The sequence below is a fragment of the Rhinichthys klamathensis genome, unplaced genomic scaffold, assembly GCF_029890125.1.
Source record: "Rhinichthys klamathensis goyatoka isolate OS25496 unplaced genomic scaffold, OSU_Roscu_1.1 h1tg000308l_1, whole genome shotgun sequence".
In the NCBI taxonomy this organism is placed as follows: domain Eukaryota; kingdom Metazoa; phylum Chordata; class Actinopteri; order Cypriniformes; family Leuciscidae; genus Rhinichthys; species Rhinichthys klamathensis.
Window position 1 is genome coordinate 469,575 of NW_026606826.1, and position 14,730 is coordinate 484,304.

A 14,730-nucleotide genomic window follows, 5' to 3' on the forward strand; every position below is an offset into this window, starting at 1 on the left:
CATTGAAATTGTACAAAAACATACAGTAGAAATCAATTAAGGCACAGAAATTGACAGTGCAAACTTAAACATGCACCTTTTCAATGCAAGATCAGAATGGAATGTTGTTGGGCCAGATCCGACCAGACAGTTTAAAACACTGCTATTCTATCTTTCATGTAAAACAGCAGTAGAAGGGTACTTTAAAGGTGCTGTAACTAAGTGATTATTTTATGGAATAGCATGCAGGACATATCAATACCCTAAGCTCTGTAAAACACTTTGGCTTTGCTGACAGGGAGGATTTTGAAATGGCTTACAGCACCTTTAATGCATTTAACGGCATTTTCAAATGTGAAAACATTTCCGTCAAACTAGCAAGGCACATTTTCTTTGTGAATATTGATGCCAAAGTATCACAAATATTCTGTATCATCCAAATGCAGAACAATATATCAGTCCTGTGTACATTTTTACATATTGAGCAAGCACTGTCACTACTTTGAGGCGTCACAGGAACTGTCCTGGGAGGCGTCGTGGCGCGGTTGCTCCTCATTGGCACGTTTCATCTGCTGTGCAGTCTTTGTGTACTTTCAGTCCGTACTGAACATGACCCCGGATAAGCTTCATAAGTGAGTGTGCTCAGAGCTCTGGTCGCTGTCGTGGCTGTCCTCATTGTTGATAAGTGAGTCCGGTGTATGTTGGAGTCCAGGAATTCCCGAAAACTCAGATGGAAGTAATGTTCCCTTTTTGACATTCACAAGCTCTTTTTCTCTCGCTACCGCCCCCTGTTGGCCTCCTTTAACTCGCTTCCACTTCATCCGTCTGTTCTGAAACCACACTTTTACCTAGTGGGAAAGAAAGACACATGAGTTATCGGATCCTACACTCTTAGGCTACATCTACATTAAGCCCATTATATTTAGATCGTTTCAAAACGCTCTTCAACCATATTAGCGTTTTCAAGCTTTTCCAAAAGTTTCTCGTCCACACTAAAGCTATGAAAAATGCTTAAATCATCTTACTGTGCATGCGTAAAATGTAATAAAAGCTCACTGAGATGATACAGAGAGAGCAGACATAATAAAGTTCTCACACTTCTTCTGGCACAATAATTTTATTAGCTAAATATCCATGAAGAACCTTTAACATCCAAGGAACCTTTCCATTGCACAAAAGGATATTTATAGTGGAAATCTTTATTGTTTAGATTATTAAAAAGTCTTTCACACTACGAAAAAATTGGTTATTTTAAAAAGTGTTCCATGTAAGGTTCCTTGCATGAGGAACCCAAAATGGCTCTTTAATGGCATCGCTGAGAAAACAACAACAACAACAACAAAATAGTTAGAACCTTTATTTTTAAGAGTGTAATTTGTCTTCAGCAAATTAGTCTGTATGTTCACCCCGATGGTGCAGATGATCAGTTTACTGTGGTTGTTGGCGGAGCGATTGGAGAGGTAGATCAGGCCATGACTCACCAAACTCCAGTAAGCTAATATCCCTCGATCGGGTACAAGTGTGCCATGTGATCAGATGACTGCCTTGCTATTCTAATGCATGATCCACAAAGTTTGGAATTATGTTTTTCTGAAGACGCTTGAAAAATACCATGGCTTTCAATCCACATATTTGGCAGGTATTTTCAGCCCATCTAATCTGGGGCATCAGACATTTTTGTCTTTTCCTTGCGAGTTAATTCAGAGACAGTATTTACGTTTCCCAGAATGATGATTTAGCTGTTTCTTAAAGGGTCACTGCAGTGCAAGTAAGGCTTGCTGGGGGACCGGGCCACCTTATGCTAAAATGTATTTCTGGAGTAGGTATGATGTTAGATAGTCACATGGAATAGACCAGAATTCTTCCTTCACAATCAGACTTGACGCATACCTGGCCAAATGGTGTAATTTGAAGTATTTTTTCCCCAAATGGCTATCAAACTTGATTAAGTTCAAAGGCGCATTTTACTTTCAAATTAATTTTACGCTCAACACAATAATTCCTTCAGCTTACGTTTCAAGCATCCGCAAGGAATAGTCTTTGGATTTTAAGGTCTGCTAGAACACCATTAAATTGGCCACCCACGTTCATTACTGTCAGCACTGTAAGACTGCCATCCTAAAATATATCTGCAACGTTTGCAATTCTTCTCTCAGCCTGAAAATGTCCCAGTAAGTTCACTGGTCACTGGTTAGTGCATGTCATTAGACAATTCTATCATTTCCTAAAAATACCAGCACTTGCATGGCAGCATTGAAATAAATTTAAAGTTGAAGACTGTATCTGTGTAAATGAAATCAGGGCCTCTTTGCAGTGGCAAGACACCCATATGGTTATCAATGCAAGAAAGGAAAAAACAGACATATTGGCAAAAGCCAATAAGAATTCACTATGTGGATGACATAGTCTTTTTAAAAAAAAAAGTAAATGGGAATTTTCACTATTTTTTTATTTCTCAAAAAATTATAAAGTTAAAAAAAGTTTGTATGTTAAGCAGTTTAGACTAAATTAACTGGAGGAGTTTAATTCTAAAGAGAGACCAATACATTGCTGTCTTGCAGGTGCTGTAATCAACTTAATTACAGATAGTCGTTTTAATTAGCCTGTGCAATATCATTATGATTAGTAACCATTTTACGTGTGCCCCAGTCATAGTCCTTCTCCTGCCACGAACATCCAGATCTCCAGCAGGTTCACACAGGGATCACATTGCAGGAGGCGGATTTGCTTACTTGTCGTGTGGCAAGGTTTTTAATTCTAAGCCTTGGGAATGTATCCCCGGAGAATGTAGCATAATTTAAGGCCACAGATGTCACTTCCTTGTAGGATCCATGGCAAACTGCAAAATCTTATGAAACCAAAAGGTCTAGAAACATTCGTAATCTAAAATACTGCGATGTACTGGACATATTATAATTTAAAGCACTTGCATGGCTCATTGAGCAGTTAAAAATGTTATGAATGGTGTTTTGAATTAGGCCAGAATGACCTGCCAATGATGTCATTTCAAAAACAGCAAGCATTATGTCATCTCTTTGTGTCTGTAGGAGTCAATAAACTTCAATAGTTTAATAAGATTACATAGTTGTTTGGTTAAAACATCAAATAGTTACAACAACCAATATATCTTTGGCTCCAAATAAAGCGTCATGTGCTATTTATTTCACATATGGCTGTAGGAAGCGCCTTCCCACGCAGAGACCAATTTGTAAGACGGAGAAGCAAGGCGGAAGTGCCTTAGCGGACAGAACTTCCTTTGCCTCTCCCGTTACTTGACTAAAGCCAAAAAGAAAGCTTGCAGAAACATCTGGAATACAATAGTCCCACTCCATGGCTGGATAGAAAAGCACTGAACCCAGAAAAAAAATAAAACGACAGTAGCTTCTGACAGAATGATTGATGAACAGGGACCAGGTCGCACTCGGTCATCTCACCTGCCTTTCCGTGAGATCCAGGTTTACGGCGATTTCGTACCGCCTCAGTCTGGTCAAATAGTTGTGATGGGCGAATTCTGCCTCCAGTTCTCGAATTTGCTCTTTGGTGAACGCTGTCCGCTCCTTCCTTGGCTTGCTGCTCACATCCGATTTGTAATTCCCATCTTGGGACTCTTAAAAGAAAAAACAAGAAATGGTCACAAACTTTTTGAAAAGCAGTATCAACTGTTCCACAACAAAATGGGCTTTGAAACACATTCAGTTCATTTCAATGCAATCGTTCCAATTAAATACAATCACTGCGGGGTTGAAATCCCAGAAATGCCATAAAGAAAAGCAGAGGAGAATAAGGAATACTGCCGGTCATATTTTACGATGCTGCAATTGTGCATGCCAGCTGTTTGTAAAAGTCAGCTCCAGCCGTGAGTTTTCATAAACCGCTATATAGATCCTCACAATGAGTTAGCGCTCACCAGAACACTTTCCAAAGACTTCATTTGACTTACTGTTAATGGAATCTGCTATCCTTGTAGTTTTAATATGGAACAAAACAGTACTGGAGGATGTGTAAAAATATATTTCCTTAGTTTATTTACCTCAAAATTTTACGAGCGTCTTCCACTCTGCCAGCTCACAACAATTTTCAGTGGAGTGTTTCTTGTTCCCTCTCTCGCTCTTGCGCTGTCAATTACGGCGAATTGCTTTCCCTAGTTTCAGATGTTTTTTGGAGTGACAGAACATGAACGCATAAAAGCTCATATATATACAATTACATGTGGTTATTGCCAGTGCTCAATTACGTCTAGTCTATTCTTGAATGGGAAACGCAAAAGGTCATTGAGGAAATGTCAGATTAGCCTAGCTATCCATCCTACCGAAGACACATGCGCTTCTGTTGTTTTGATACATGAGGAAGGACATTTTATGCTTCTTTTTTCACAAGACGTGCGCCTTTATCATGACTTCATGTTGCTGTGACTCACTTGCAAAGCCTTGGTTCATTTATCTGTGGGTGTGGAGTGAGTGCTAATCCAACTAGCAATCCAAAACCCAGCTGTAAATAGAGCCTAATTTAATGAGACCCCATCCGCAAGTGCTCTGCCATTTCAGCACAAGTCAGCATGATATTTCAAATACATAATTGTTCATGTTTTTTCAATGATAAAATACTGTGTACTATCCCATCTTAAGGGAAAGTTCACCCATGAAATTTTACTCACTCTCATACTGTTGACCAACATTTAAGGTCCGTTCACACCCAGAACGATAACTATAAAGATAACTATATTAGCGTCCACACCAGCGGATTATATCATTCTGTTATATATTTAGTATTTATAATATATTGTGTTTTTTATTAATTTTGTGCTATTATGCGCAGCTGAGTGAACAACACAGGTTTACTGTGTGTGTGTGTGTGTGTGTGTGTGTGTGTGTGTGTGTGTGTGTGTGTGTGTGTGTGTGTGTGTGTGTGTGTGTGTGTGTGTGTGTGTGTGTGTGTCGCATAAGGTGGCTTTCTGCTGCTTGCAAACTGACTCTTTTGAGGAGACTGTGGATTTCCATTAATTTGTTGCCCTGATTCAACGTGATATGCGCGAATACACTTCAGACTCACTCTCGCTCGTATCCAAGGTAAATCATCAACACTATCATCCCTTACATGTGTTTTATTGGACTAAATACGTCATAGTCAGCTAAACGCATGCGCAGGTTACTTTACTTCCTGAATAAGTGCGCACCCGAGTCCGTGTTGCTTTCACATCACACCAACCACGGCACGGTTCGAGTGCAACTGAACTCAGAGCGCCTCCTCCAGGTAGTCTCGGGTTCGGTAACGTTACCGCAGTGCGAACCCGGGTTCACATTAGCGATTTTTCATGCGAACCGTACCCCGTTCCGAACTAGTGTGTCAGTGTGTGCTGGTCTGTCACTTTAAATGCTCGTGCTCTTCAGTGTTACATAGAAGAAAGTAAATGATCAGATTTGTAATTTTTAACTGTTTTCAAGCATATTTTCCCTCAACTGCCATTAGTCAGATTGTCCCCGCCCCCAAACTCATGCTATTGGTCGAGCCACTGTTGCTGTGTCAGGCTGGTCGGATTCTCAAACAAACAGTGTTTTTAAAACACTTCAAGCGTATCTTAGATGCACTGAGATATATGGCAAAGTATTGTTTTAGTTTGCCTTGAAGGTCTCACTGTAGGTGGATGTTCAGATGAAGTGTGAAAACGCCGCTGTCAGCTACATCATGATGGCTATAAACACATGCCAAACGTGTTATTTAACAGTATAATTTGCAGGTTGAGATTTGCAGAAGCTGACAAGGACAGAGACTCAGGATTGTTCGTGTAATGATGATATTGTAGTTTAGCATAGAAGTTGCAGGCTATGGTGTATCATGCATGCTAATGAAGAGACTTTGAATAAATAATCATCAGGTGATTTCTAAAGACAGTGCATCAAAATGCAACTGATTACACCCAGTTTCAGCTCAAATTTCACCAGATGTATTTTAAAGAGTCGGCTGAATGTGGGTCTGATTAAAACAAGAGCAAAAAGGCACATTTATTGCGGGCCAAAAGCAGCCATTGTGGAGTGAGAAACAGCAACACGAGCAGCGTTTTGTGAACAGAGCTGGTCCAAGTTAAGGCAACTTTTCCCGGCTTCGCAACACGGCGGTTACACCACAGCAATTAGGCCTGCGCTTTAACTTTTATCTCTTCTTTAAAAAAAGAAAAGTCCTGGGGGGGAAAAGCAGGACAGCCCAAGCTTTCAAAGATGATTTAAAAAAATACAGCTACAATGAAAATTTAGACATCTACTTTAATATTTTATACTGAGCTTTATTGGTGAAAAAAACAAGAAACCAAAAGGAATATCATGAAAACCCACATGACAAAATACACGGCGGCTGTCTCCTATCCAAACCAGACATGTGCTGTTTTATTAGAACATCCACACATGCTTTGAATAAATCAAACAACCTATCTTAAAATAAATTGAAAAATATGTTGACATTTTGACTGTTAAATCAGCCCTTGTTGCATTGATTGATCCTCATTATAAAAGCATTCTATAATTTAATTTTTGTGTTATGCCACAGTTGCTCTGAAAATGAATAAAGTATATTAAAACATTTTAATAATTTAAATACCTTTTAAAATCGATAATGCTTAAAATAGATCAACACTGTTCAACTGCCCCAAACACATCCGTGAGAATTACATTTTCTATAATTCAATAAATTTTACAATATTACACACCACAACATGTTAATCATTTTGTTTATTGTAAATCCCACTTGCTACGGGAGTAGAATAATATCCAGAATTATTCAAATAATATTCAAAATTAATTAATATTAATACAAATAATAATATAATAGTAAATACATAATGATTATATTTAGCAGCGCAAAAAACTTCTAATCACGTCTGCCTGTTTTTAAAAATATTTTATATGAATTGCAACAAAGAGTTGTAAGATATCTGTTAAAAGATTCAAAATAAAAAAGATTCAAAATAAATTGGGTTACACTTTATTTTAAGGTTTCCTTGTTACAGTGTAATTCTACATTTAAGTGAGTAATAATAATTAACTGCGTGTACTTACTATAGGGTTAGGTTCAGGGTTAGTTGCATGTAATTATGCAAAATGTTATGATATTACAGAGTACATACAACATATGCAACAAGAACACTGTAAAATGAAGTGCTACCATAAATTGTTAAAGAACTAGTGCGGAGTCCTCCAATTCTGTTAAGACCTTTTCAGCAGTGGAACAAGTGTATTGATGTTATGTTAATTTCGGGTTGGCACAAATGAGAATAAATCCACATCTGCAGGGCTGCACCTCTTGTGTGGACCTGAACTTTGTTTTAAAGGGCAGAAAGTAGTTAAAATTCCCTTTGAAGTAACAAGATCGTAAAAGTACATTTTATGATCCATTTTATGCAGTGTTAAATTGATTTTTTTAACACGAGTGGCAACTATTCCCGACAAAACAAACTGGAGATGCCCATCAGATTAAACAACAACTTTTGCAGTGAACCGAAAACCCTTCAGTTTACTTCATATCTCCCTGCCCGTTTTACCCATCGGCAAAACCAAAAATAAAGTAACAGTATATTCCCGTTCTGATTCCAATGTACAAACAAATTATCTTCAAAGAGAAAGCACTCCTGTCATCTAACGTTTGGCTTTTCGTGTTGAATGCCAACACAGGCGTCCCTGTTCTCCTTCTCAGACCATGGCATTAGTTACTTTACCACATGCCTTATTTGTGCTTGCCAAAAAAGTGAGGAGATGAAACAGATGAGACTAAACGTGAATCATGCGTGCAGTTAAATGCCCACACATGAGTTACAATCTGCCCTCTGCTAGCCAAAATAATTGCTTCTGTGCGTGTAAGCCAACACCTACAGTACAAAACTCTCACAGGCAAACACACGGCTCCACGTTTCCAAAAACACTAGCACTGCACTCAGTCTGATTGTGAAGGCTGTTAAAATGCACCATAACTTGGACAAAAAACATTTTCAGTTACAATAAAACAAACTTAGATGTTTTAACAGTGTTTAATGGGGAATAAAATGACAAAAGTATAATTGATAAGAGAAATGTTTTTCTGGAAAACGTTACAAAGAATTTATTTACACGATATAATATGCTCTTGTAATATGCATAGGAGAAAATTACAGTTTTTCAATCATATACGTATATACTGTATATATATATATATATTAGGGCTGTCAAATGATTAATCACGATTAATCATCCAAAATAAAAGTTTTTTTTACATAATATATGTGGGTGCACTGTGTATAATTATTTTGTATATATATAAATACACACACATGCATGTATATTTAAGAAAAAAATATTATTTATATATAAAATATTTATATTTATATATAATATAAATTAAATATAAATCTATATACAGTATATACATGAAAATATTTCTTAAATATATACAAGCATGTGTGTGTATTTATATATATAAAATAATTATACACAGTGCACCCACATATATTATGTAAAAAAAAACTTTTATTTTGGATGTGATTAATCACGATTAATCATTTGACAGCCCTAATATATATATATATATATATATATATATATATATATATATATATATATATATATATATATATATATATACATACATACCGGTACATGCATGCATACATACACACACAGATATATATATATATATATATATATATATATATATATATATATATATAAATAATTTAAATAATTCATAGATATTATATATAAATATACAGAATATATTTAAAAATATTTCAAACAATTTATATATAATATTTGTAAAATAAGAAATATATATAATTTAGTATTTAACAAATATTAATATTATTTACAGATAGCAAATAAATCCTAAATTTGTATATATTATTTATATATATGATTTATAAAATTTAAAATATATATATAAAAATATTTTGCAAAGAATATTAAATACTGAAATCAAATAAATAATTATACTGTGTATATATACACATTTGTTATATATATGATTTCTGCAGAATCATGTGACACTGAACACTAAAGTAACAGCTGATGATTATTCAGCTTTGCATCGCAGAAATAAATTATATTTTAAAGTAAACTAAAATAGAAAACCATTATCAATAATATTTCACAATAGTAGCTACTGTATTTTTGATCAAATAAATGAAGGCTATATATAAAACAAAAAATGACTTTATCAGATCGGACCTTTTAGCTTTTTACTTAAGTTTAGATTGGTTTAAAATAAACATGAGCCTTTTTCTTACCAGAGCTGTCACTTCTTCGTTTGCTATTCCTTTTCTCTGCCTCGGCTGGCGACATCGTGTGACGTCCGAAATCCCCTCCGGGAACACAAGAGGCCCCCGAGGGCACCCCTCCGCCGAGGCTCGGGGTGCTTGCGCAGAGGCTGGGGCCCCCGGGACCCATGTCTGAAGAGCCTGAATCAGGGGCCGAGATGCCCAGCCCCAGACGGCCGCTGGCTGGCGAGGCGCTGGCCGTCTGCGGTATGTGCCATCCGGTCTGCTGCGGTTGGGGTAGATGATGATGATGATGATGATGATGATGCTGCTGCTGCTGGGACATGGGTGGCCCTCGCTGGTGCCCGTGCTCCCCAAACAGTCCCCCATCCTCACCTGGGTAACCGCTCACGATGCAGGTAGAAGGAGAGGAGGTGGAGAGGTCAGGGTACGTGGAGAGGTGCTCGGAGCGCCCGTGAAGGGCGAAGGCGGGGTGCAGGGCCTGTGGAGGTGCGTGAGGGCTGCGCAAACAGCCGAACAGCGTGTGATCCATCGCATGCACCAAACCGGTCGCTCACGAAAACAGAAGCCACAACAGCAAAACTTCCAAGAGATGAAAAGATTAATTAAAAGCAGCAGAAACCCAAAACGCTCCTTTGCTTCTCACTTTAAGCAATCTCTCCCTGGAAAAAAAAGTGGAAAAGGAAAAAAGTGCGTCAGTACACATGAGTGTGTGTGTGTGTGATAATCCCATGCACGTCGCGAGCGAGAGTTGCCAGGCAGCAGCAGCTGACGATTATGATGATGAGAGATGAATCTCAGTTGACAGTCTAGCGCAGACTGCGGCCCAGCTGAGAGGGAAAGGTGCTTCCTAACAGTGGCCGGGATTTTGGGCAATGGGCTGGGACTGAAGGAGGGGTGGGAGATGTTATAAATAGGGACATGTAACATGAGAGGGAGGCTGGGTCACAGAACCCCGCCACAACTGTCCACTGAATCGAGCCAGGCCAAGCCTTACAGCTCGATACTTCTAAAACATGTCAGAAATAGATGTTCATTTCGGCCCTTTTAAATCTTTTTCATGATTTGCTTTTTCTTCGGTCCCACAAGGCAGATTTGTTGAGAGGGTCGGAGCAGCTGAGAGGGGTTAAACGTGTTAATGGGTTGTTGATCTTCTGCACGTTCTCCTGTGTTGTGAGGATGATTTAGGACAGGGGCTCAGTGCTAGAAGCCCCTGAGCTGTAGATCTTCTTCTATTGGTGGGATGACTGCACAAACTATTGAGTCTTTTCTTTTTGAGTAGTCTATCGACAAACCACCTACAACATAAATAACGCTTGATCAAAAATACAGTAACAATAATAGTGTAAAATATTATTACAATTGAAAATTTCCATTTTTAATATATTCTAAAATGTAATTTATTCCTGTGATGGTAAAGCTGTATTTTCAGCATCATTACTCCAGTCTCCAGTGTCACATGATCCTTCAGAAATCACTCTAATATGATGATTTAGAGCTCAAGAAACATATTATTATCAATGTTGAAAACAGTTGTGCTGCTTCATATATTTGTGGAAACCATGTTACATTTAATTTATAAAACCATGTTACATTTAATTTATAAATGTCTTATTATCAGTAAAATGCGCACTTTTTTTGAAGTTAAATAAAAAGTATTAATATCTCTTTTTTTAAAGTAGTGTGTATAAATATATATATAAATCTGTTGTAACAATATACAATATACACACAAAAAAAATCTTTTTTTGAAAGAAATTAATACTTTTATTCAGCAAGGATGTGTTAACTTGCTAACAGTAAAGTGATAGTAAAGATTTATATTGTTAGAAAACAGTTATATTTTGAATAAATGCTGTTCTTTTTAACTTTTTATCATCAATGTATCCTGAAAAGAGAATTACAGGTTCCAACTGTTTCCAACTAAATATTAAGGTGATATATATAAATAAATATATATAAATAGTTAGGACCATATGGTTTGTTTATGTGTTTTGTTTTACCTTGGTTGTTTTGGGAGTATGTGTGCATGTGTGTGTGTGTGTGTGTGTGTGCGTGCAGGAATGCCCTCTGATTGGTTCCTGCAGGCTGATTGATGCTATGTCCTGATTGGTGCACAGTACTTTAAAAGACATGTCATCACAACATCTTTGTGTCCTGGGCAGAAAGAGTTGGATTGTTTAGTGCAGAGTTTTAAGAGAGTTTGTATTAGTGTATTCATATATATGTTTGTAGTGTTTAATAAGAGAGTTTGTATGTGTGAAAAGTGTATTAGACACTGTGAGTACTGACTGTTTGAGTTGGAAATGTTTTGTGTTTGTGTTCGTCTGTGTTTGTTGTATTTTACCTTTTGCCTGTTTTCTGACACTGATTTTGGCCCTCTCAATGTTCACTTGGCTTTGTAAATATATTGCATATATTGCTTTTTGGTTAGGCAGTCAGCTTAGTGTATTTTCTTTTTGATTAGTTTAAGGAAATACGGTTAAAACTAAGAACGTTTTGTTATACAGTATACACAATAATCTCATTATTGATGTGCTATTTCGCTGTCTACGAAAGTCATGTTGTAACCTTTTTTTAACACACACACACGCATATATCCGACAATATATCCCATGTAATTTCAACAACTTCCCAGCCCACTAAAATGAATAAAAGATTCTTTATGGAATATACATTAGTTGTAATTTACAGTCATGGTAGTGTATCACTGTTTTAATCAGAGTAACAGTGCTCATCGCGGCATACACTATACTCGAGCAGAACTATTCAAGACGTCCCAAAGGTTTCACCCATACACACAGAGCAGGGCCTTTCTCTGCTCACGGGTAAAAGACGGAGAGGAAATCAGATGCCTTTTGGGGGAAATAGCTTTAGCAGATGGGGAAAAGAGTGTGGAGTCAAGGCCTTATTTAGAGAGAGCGGAGAAGACGAGAGACGGTCATTCTCATCTCTCAAAGCACCATGTCACACAGTCTCGGGTGAGTACTGCAAATTCTCTGTTTATCCCGCTTATTAGTCAAATTATCAGGAGAGTTTTTGAGACGTGCGGATGCTGTTTACACAAGGTTTGTTTTCATATGTGGTTTCTCTCTTTCGATATCTGGCATGATTTACTGAGGCCTGATCAGATCCCACATGAAGCATCTAGAAAAGCAGTGATATGTGAGGGTTTCACTTATCAGGTGACTATAAGAAAAGAGGGAGCACGATACGTTACCAACAGTGCAACATGTTAAATCTAGAGACATGCTGCTCAAACGTTGAGGGAAAATAGTTCTTCAGCAGGATCTAGAGGAGAGATTTTGCTTTGTTAAACCTTTAAAACAGAAATTACAAGTATTAGAGCTGACAATAGGTTAAAATAAATAATTATTATTGAAAAATGTTCATTAAAAACAGTTGAAAGACTTTTTAAATTCTTGGTTTGTAAAATTCAACTTCAATTCAACTGACCTGAATTATAATTTCAATAAATAAATTGTGTATTATATTATATTGTATAACTACAAATGCAATGCTCAATAGTTTTCAAATCCCAGAAGCCAATGTCAAGTTTAACGCAGATTCAATATTTCTGCATCAGAATGCATGGGAAATACCTAAACTTTAACTAAATTTGCAATAAATAAATAATTAAATTGACCCGCATAATTTTAATATCTTCAAAAGGTTTCAATTTAAATGAATGAATGAAATTGTATCTTCTTCACCTATTTAATCAACTTTTTGCCTTCACTAGTTTATGTGACACTAAATGGCCTTATATATATATATATATATATATATTAGATGAAAAATAGTCATTCAGTTTGTAAGCGTGAATGATATGAAATAGATTTCAGCCCTGAAATACACAAGTTTGCCCTTTCAACGAAAAGATCCACTGCGACAATACCAGAAATTACGGAGCATATCTATCTGAATACATTTTTTGTAGTATGTTTCATGCAGATATTTTTCAGTATTTTCATCTTTTACCCTGCACTGGAGAATCCGTATATATTTTTGTTAGGTTTTAAACTCCATGGCTTTTCATAAGGATTATTATTTATTAAGTTATTTCTGTTGTAAAATGTATTAACCTTAAATATGGGATATATTAGGTGTGACTGTACTATGCTATGCACTACATTTCTGATCTGTCAAAGTCCGGGTCTGCTGGAACTATGGACTTTACAGACTACAGAAATTCCTCACGTAAACAAATATCTCCTTTTGCACCCATGACTTCTGTACATAAATTGTCATACTTTGAAATAAATCTCGAATACAATTCACAATTAACATTCAAACATACTCTGTTTCTGGTTTTATGTGCAATCTGAAAATGATGGTTTAAAAACAGCTAACTCCTGTCAGAGTGTTACTTTTGCTGTTGATATAACATGTTAAACTACTGATTCGTGTCAAGTGTAGCCTATCTTAAGCTGTAGTGCAAACAACAGCATAATAACATTTATATTTAACAAACATTTGTCAATTGTAAATTCCGCTAAATAAGCTCAACAACAGTACAAAGCAAATACCGGTAGCTTAGATTGTCCCAGCGGGATTGATGATGTGGATACACAGTGCTATCGAGCTCTGAAATATTTGATTTGACAGACTGATCTCATGAAATGGCGTAGCCTATGTATGACACGCCAATTAGTATTTCCATTTTTGGCGTGCTATCAATAATCGCTTTTCAGCGTGTTTATCAACGCCTTGACTTAACGTTACATTACTGTAAATATAGCCTATGACCTACCCCAACCCCGTCCCTAAACCTACCCGTCACTGGGGTTAATACCATTATGAGTCTTCCCCTACCATCCTAGGAAAAAAATATTGCTCCACAGATGTAAATATACATTTTGCTTCGTTTCGCTCGTGCATTTAACGGCGTACACATACACATATACACGCGGAATCACTCGGACATTTAACGGCGTAGACATACACGCAAAAGATGACGGTTCGTTTCGGCGTGGACACACACGCGGATAGCTCAAAATGCGTATAGATAACACGCCACTTAACTTGAAAGTGGCGTGTATGTTTACGCAAAGTCATGATGTCATGTTGCAACAGATGTAAAAAAATATCAACAACAAAAAAACATATGTTGGACAGTTTTGCCAAACTGCAGGTCTGTGAACTGACATGATTTTCATATAATATATTAAGAATTATTCCGTCTGAAAGGATCACAAAGTGATTTGTGAAGTGTAGGTTGCTGTCCAGTTTAAATCAATTTTTCTATCTTGGTCTATACAATTCGACTTAAAACTTATTTAAATTAAATAATTATAAATGTAATGCTCAATTATTTTCTGGGCCTCTTCAAAAAGTCCTCGAGTTCAACAAAAGCTCAGAAGGGAAAATAATATGGTACACTTGTACCTCTAGCTTTTTTGAAAATGGCACAAATATTTTTGAATGCGGCATGAAACCTAAGTTGCGATACTCTTTTCTTCCCATATTGTGATGTATATCCGAGTGAAATGGCTTCTCGAACAAGAAAAAATGTAGGG

General features: G+C 36.8%; 1 protein-coding gene and 1 long non-coding RNA gene across 2 annotated transcripts; both read right to left on the reverse strand.

Annotated features, from left to right (window-relative positions):
* Positions 1 to 582: 582 nt before the first annotated feature.
* On the reverse strand, positions 583 to 10,279 carry meox2a (mesenchyme homeobox 2a). The gene is made up of 3 exons (XM_056270779.1): positions 9,221 to 10,279; positions 3,414 to 3,586; positions 583 to 827 (listed from the first exon to the last, which is right to left on the reverse strand). The coding sequence occupies exons 1-3, from the start codon at positions 9,741 to 9,743 to the stop codon at positions 606 to 608; spliced, it is 918 nt and encodes a 305-aa protein (XP_056126754.1). The 5' UTR covers positions 9,744 to 10,279; the 3' UTR covers positions 583 to 605.
* A 972-nt stretch (positions 10,280 to 11,251) lies between these two features.
* LOC130104324 (uncharacterized) lies at positions 11,252 to 12,578 on the reverse strand. Its single transcript, XR_008809481.1, has 2 exons — positions 12,432 to 12,578; positions 11,252 to 11,368 (listed from the first exon to the last, which is right to left on the reverse strand). It is a non-coding gene; the product is annotated as an uncharacterized LOC130104324 (long non-coding RNA).
* Positions 12,579 to 14,730: the final 2,152 nt, after the last annotated feature.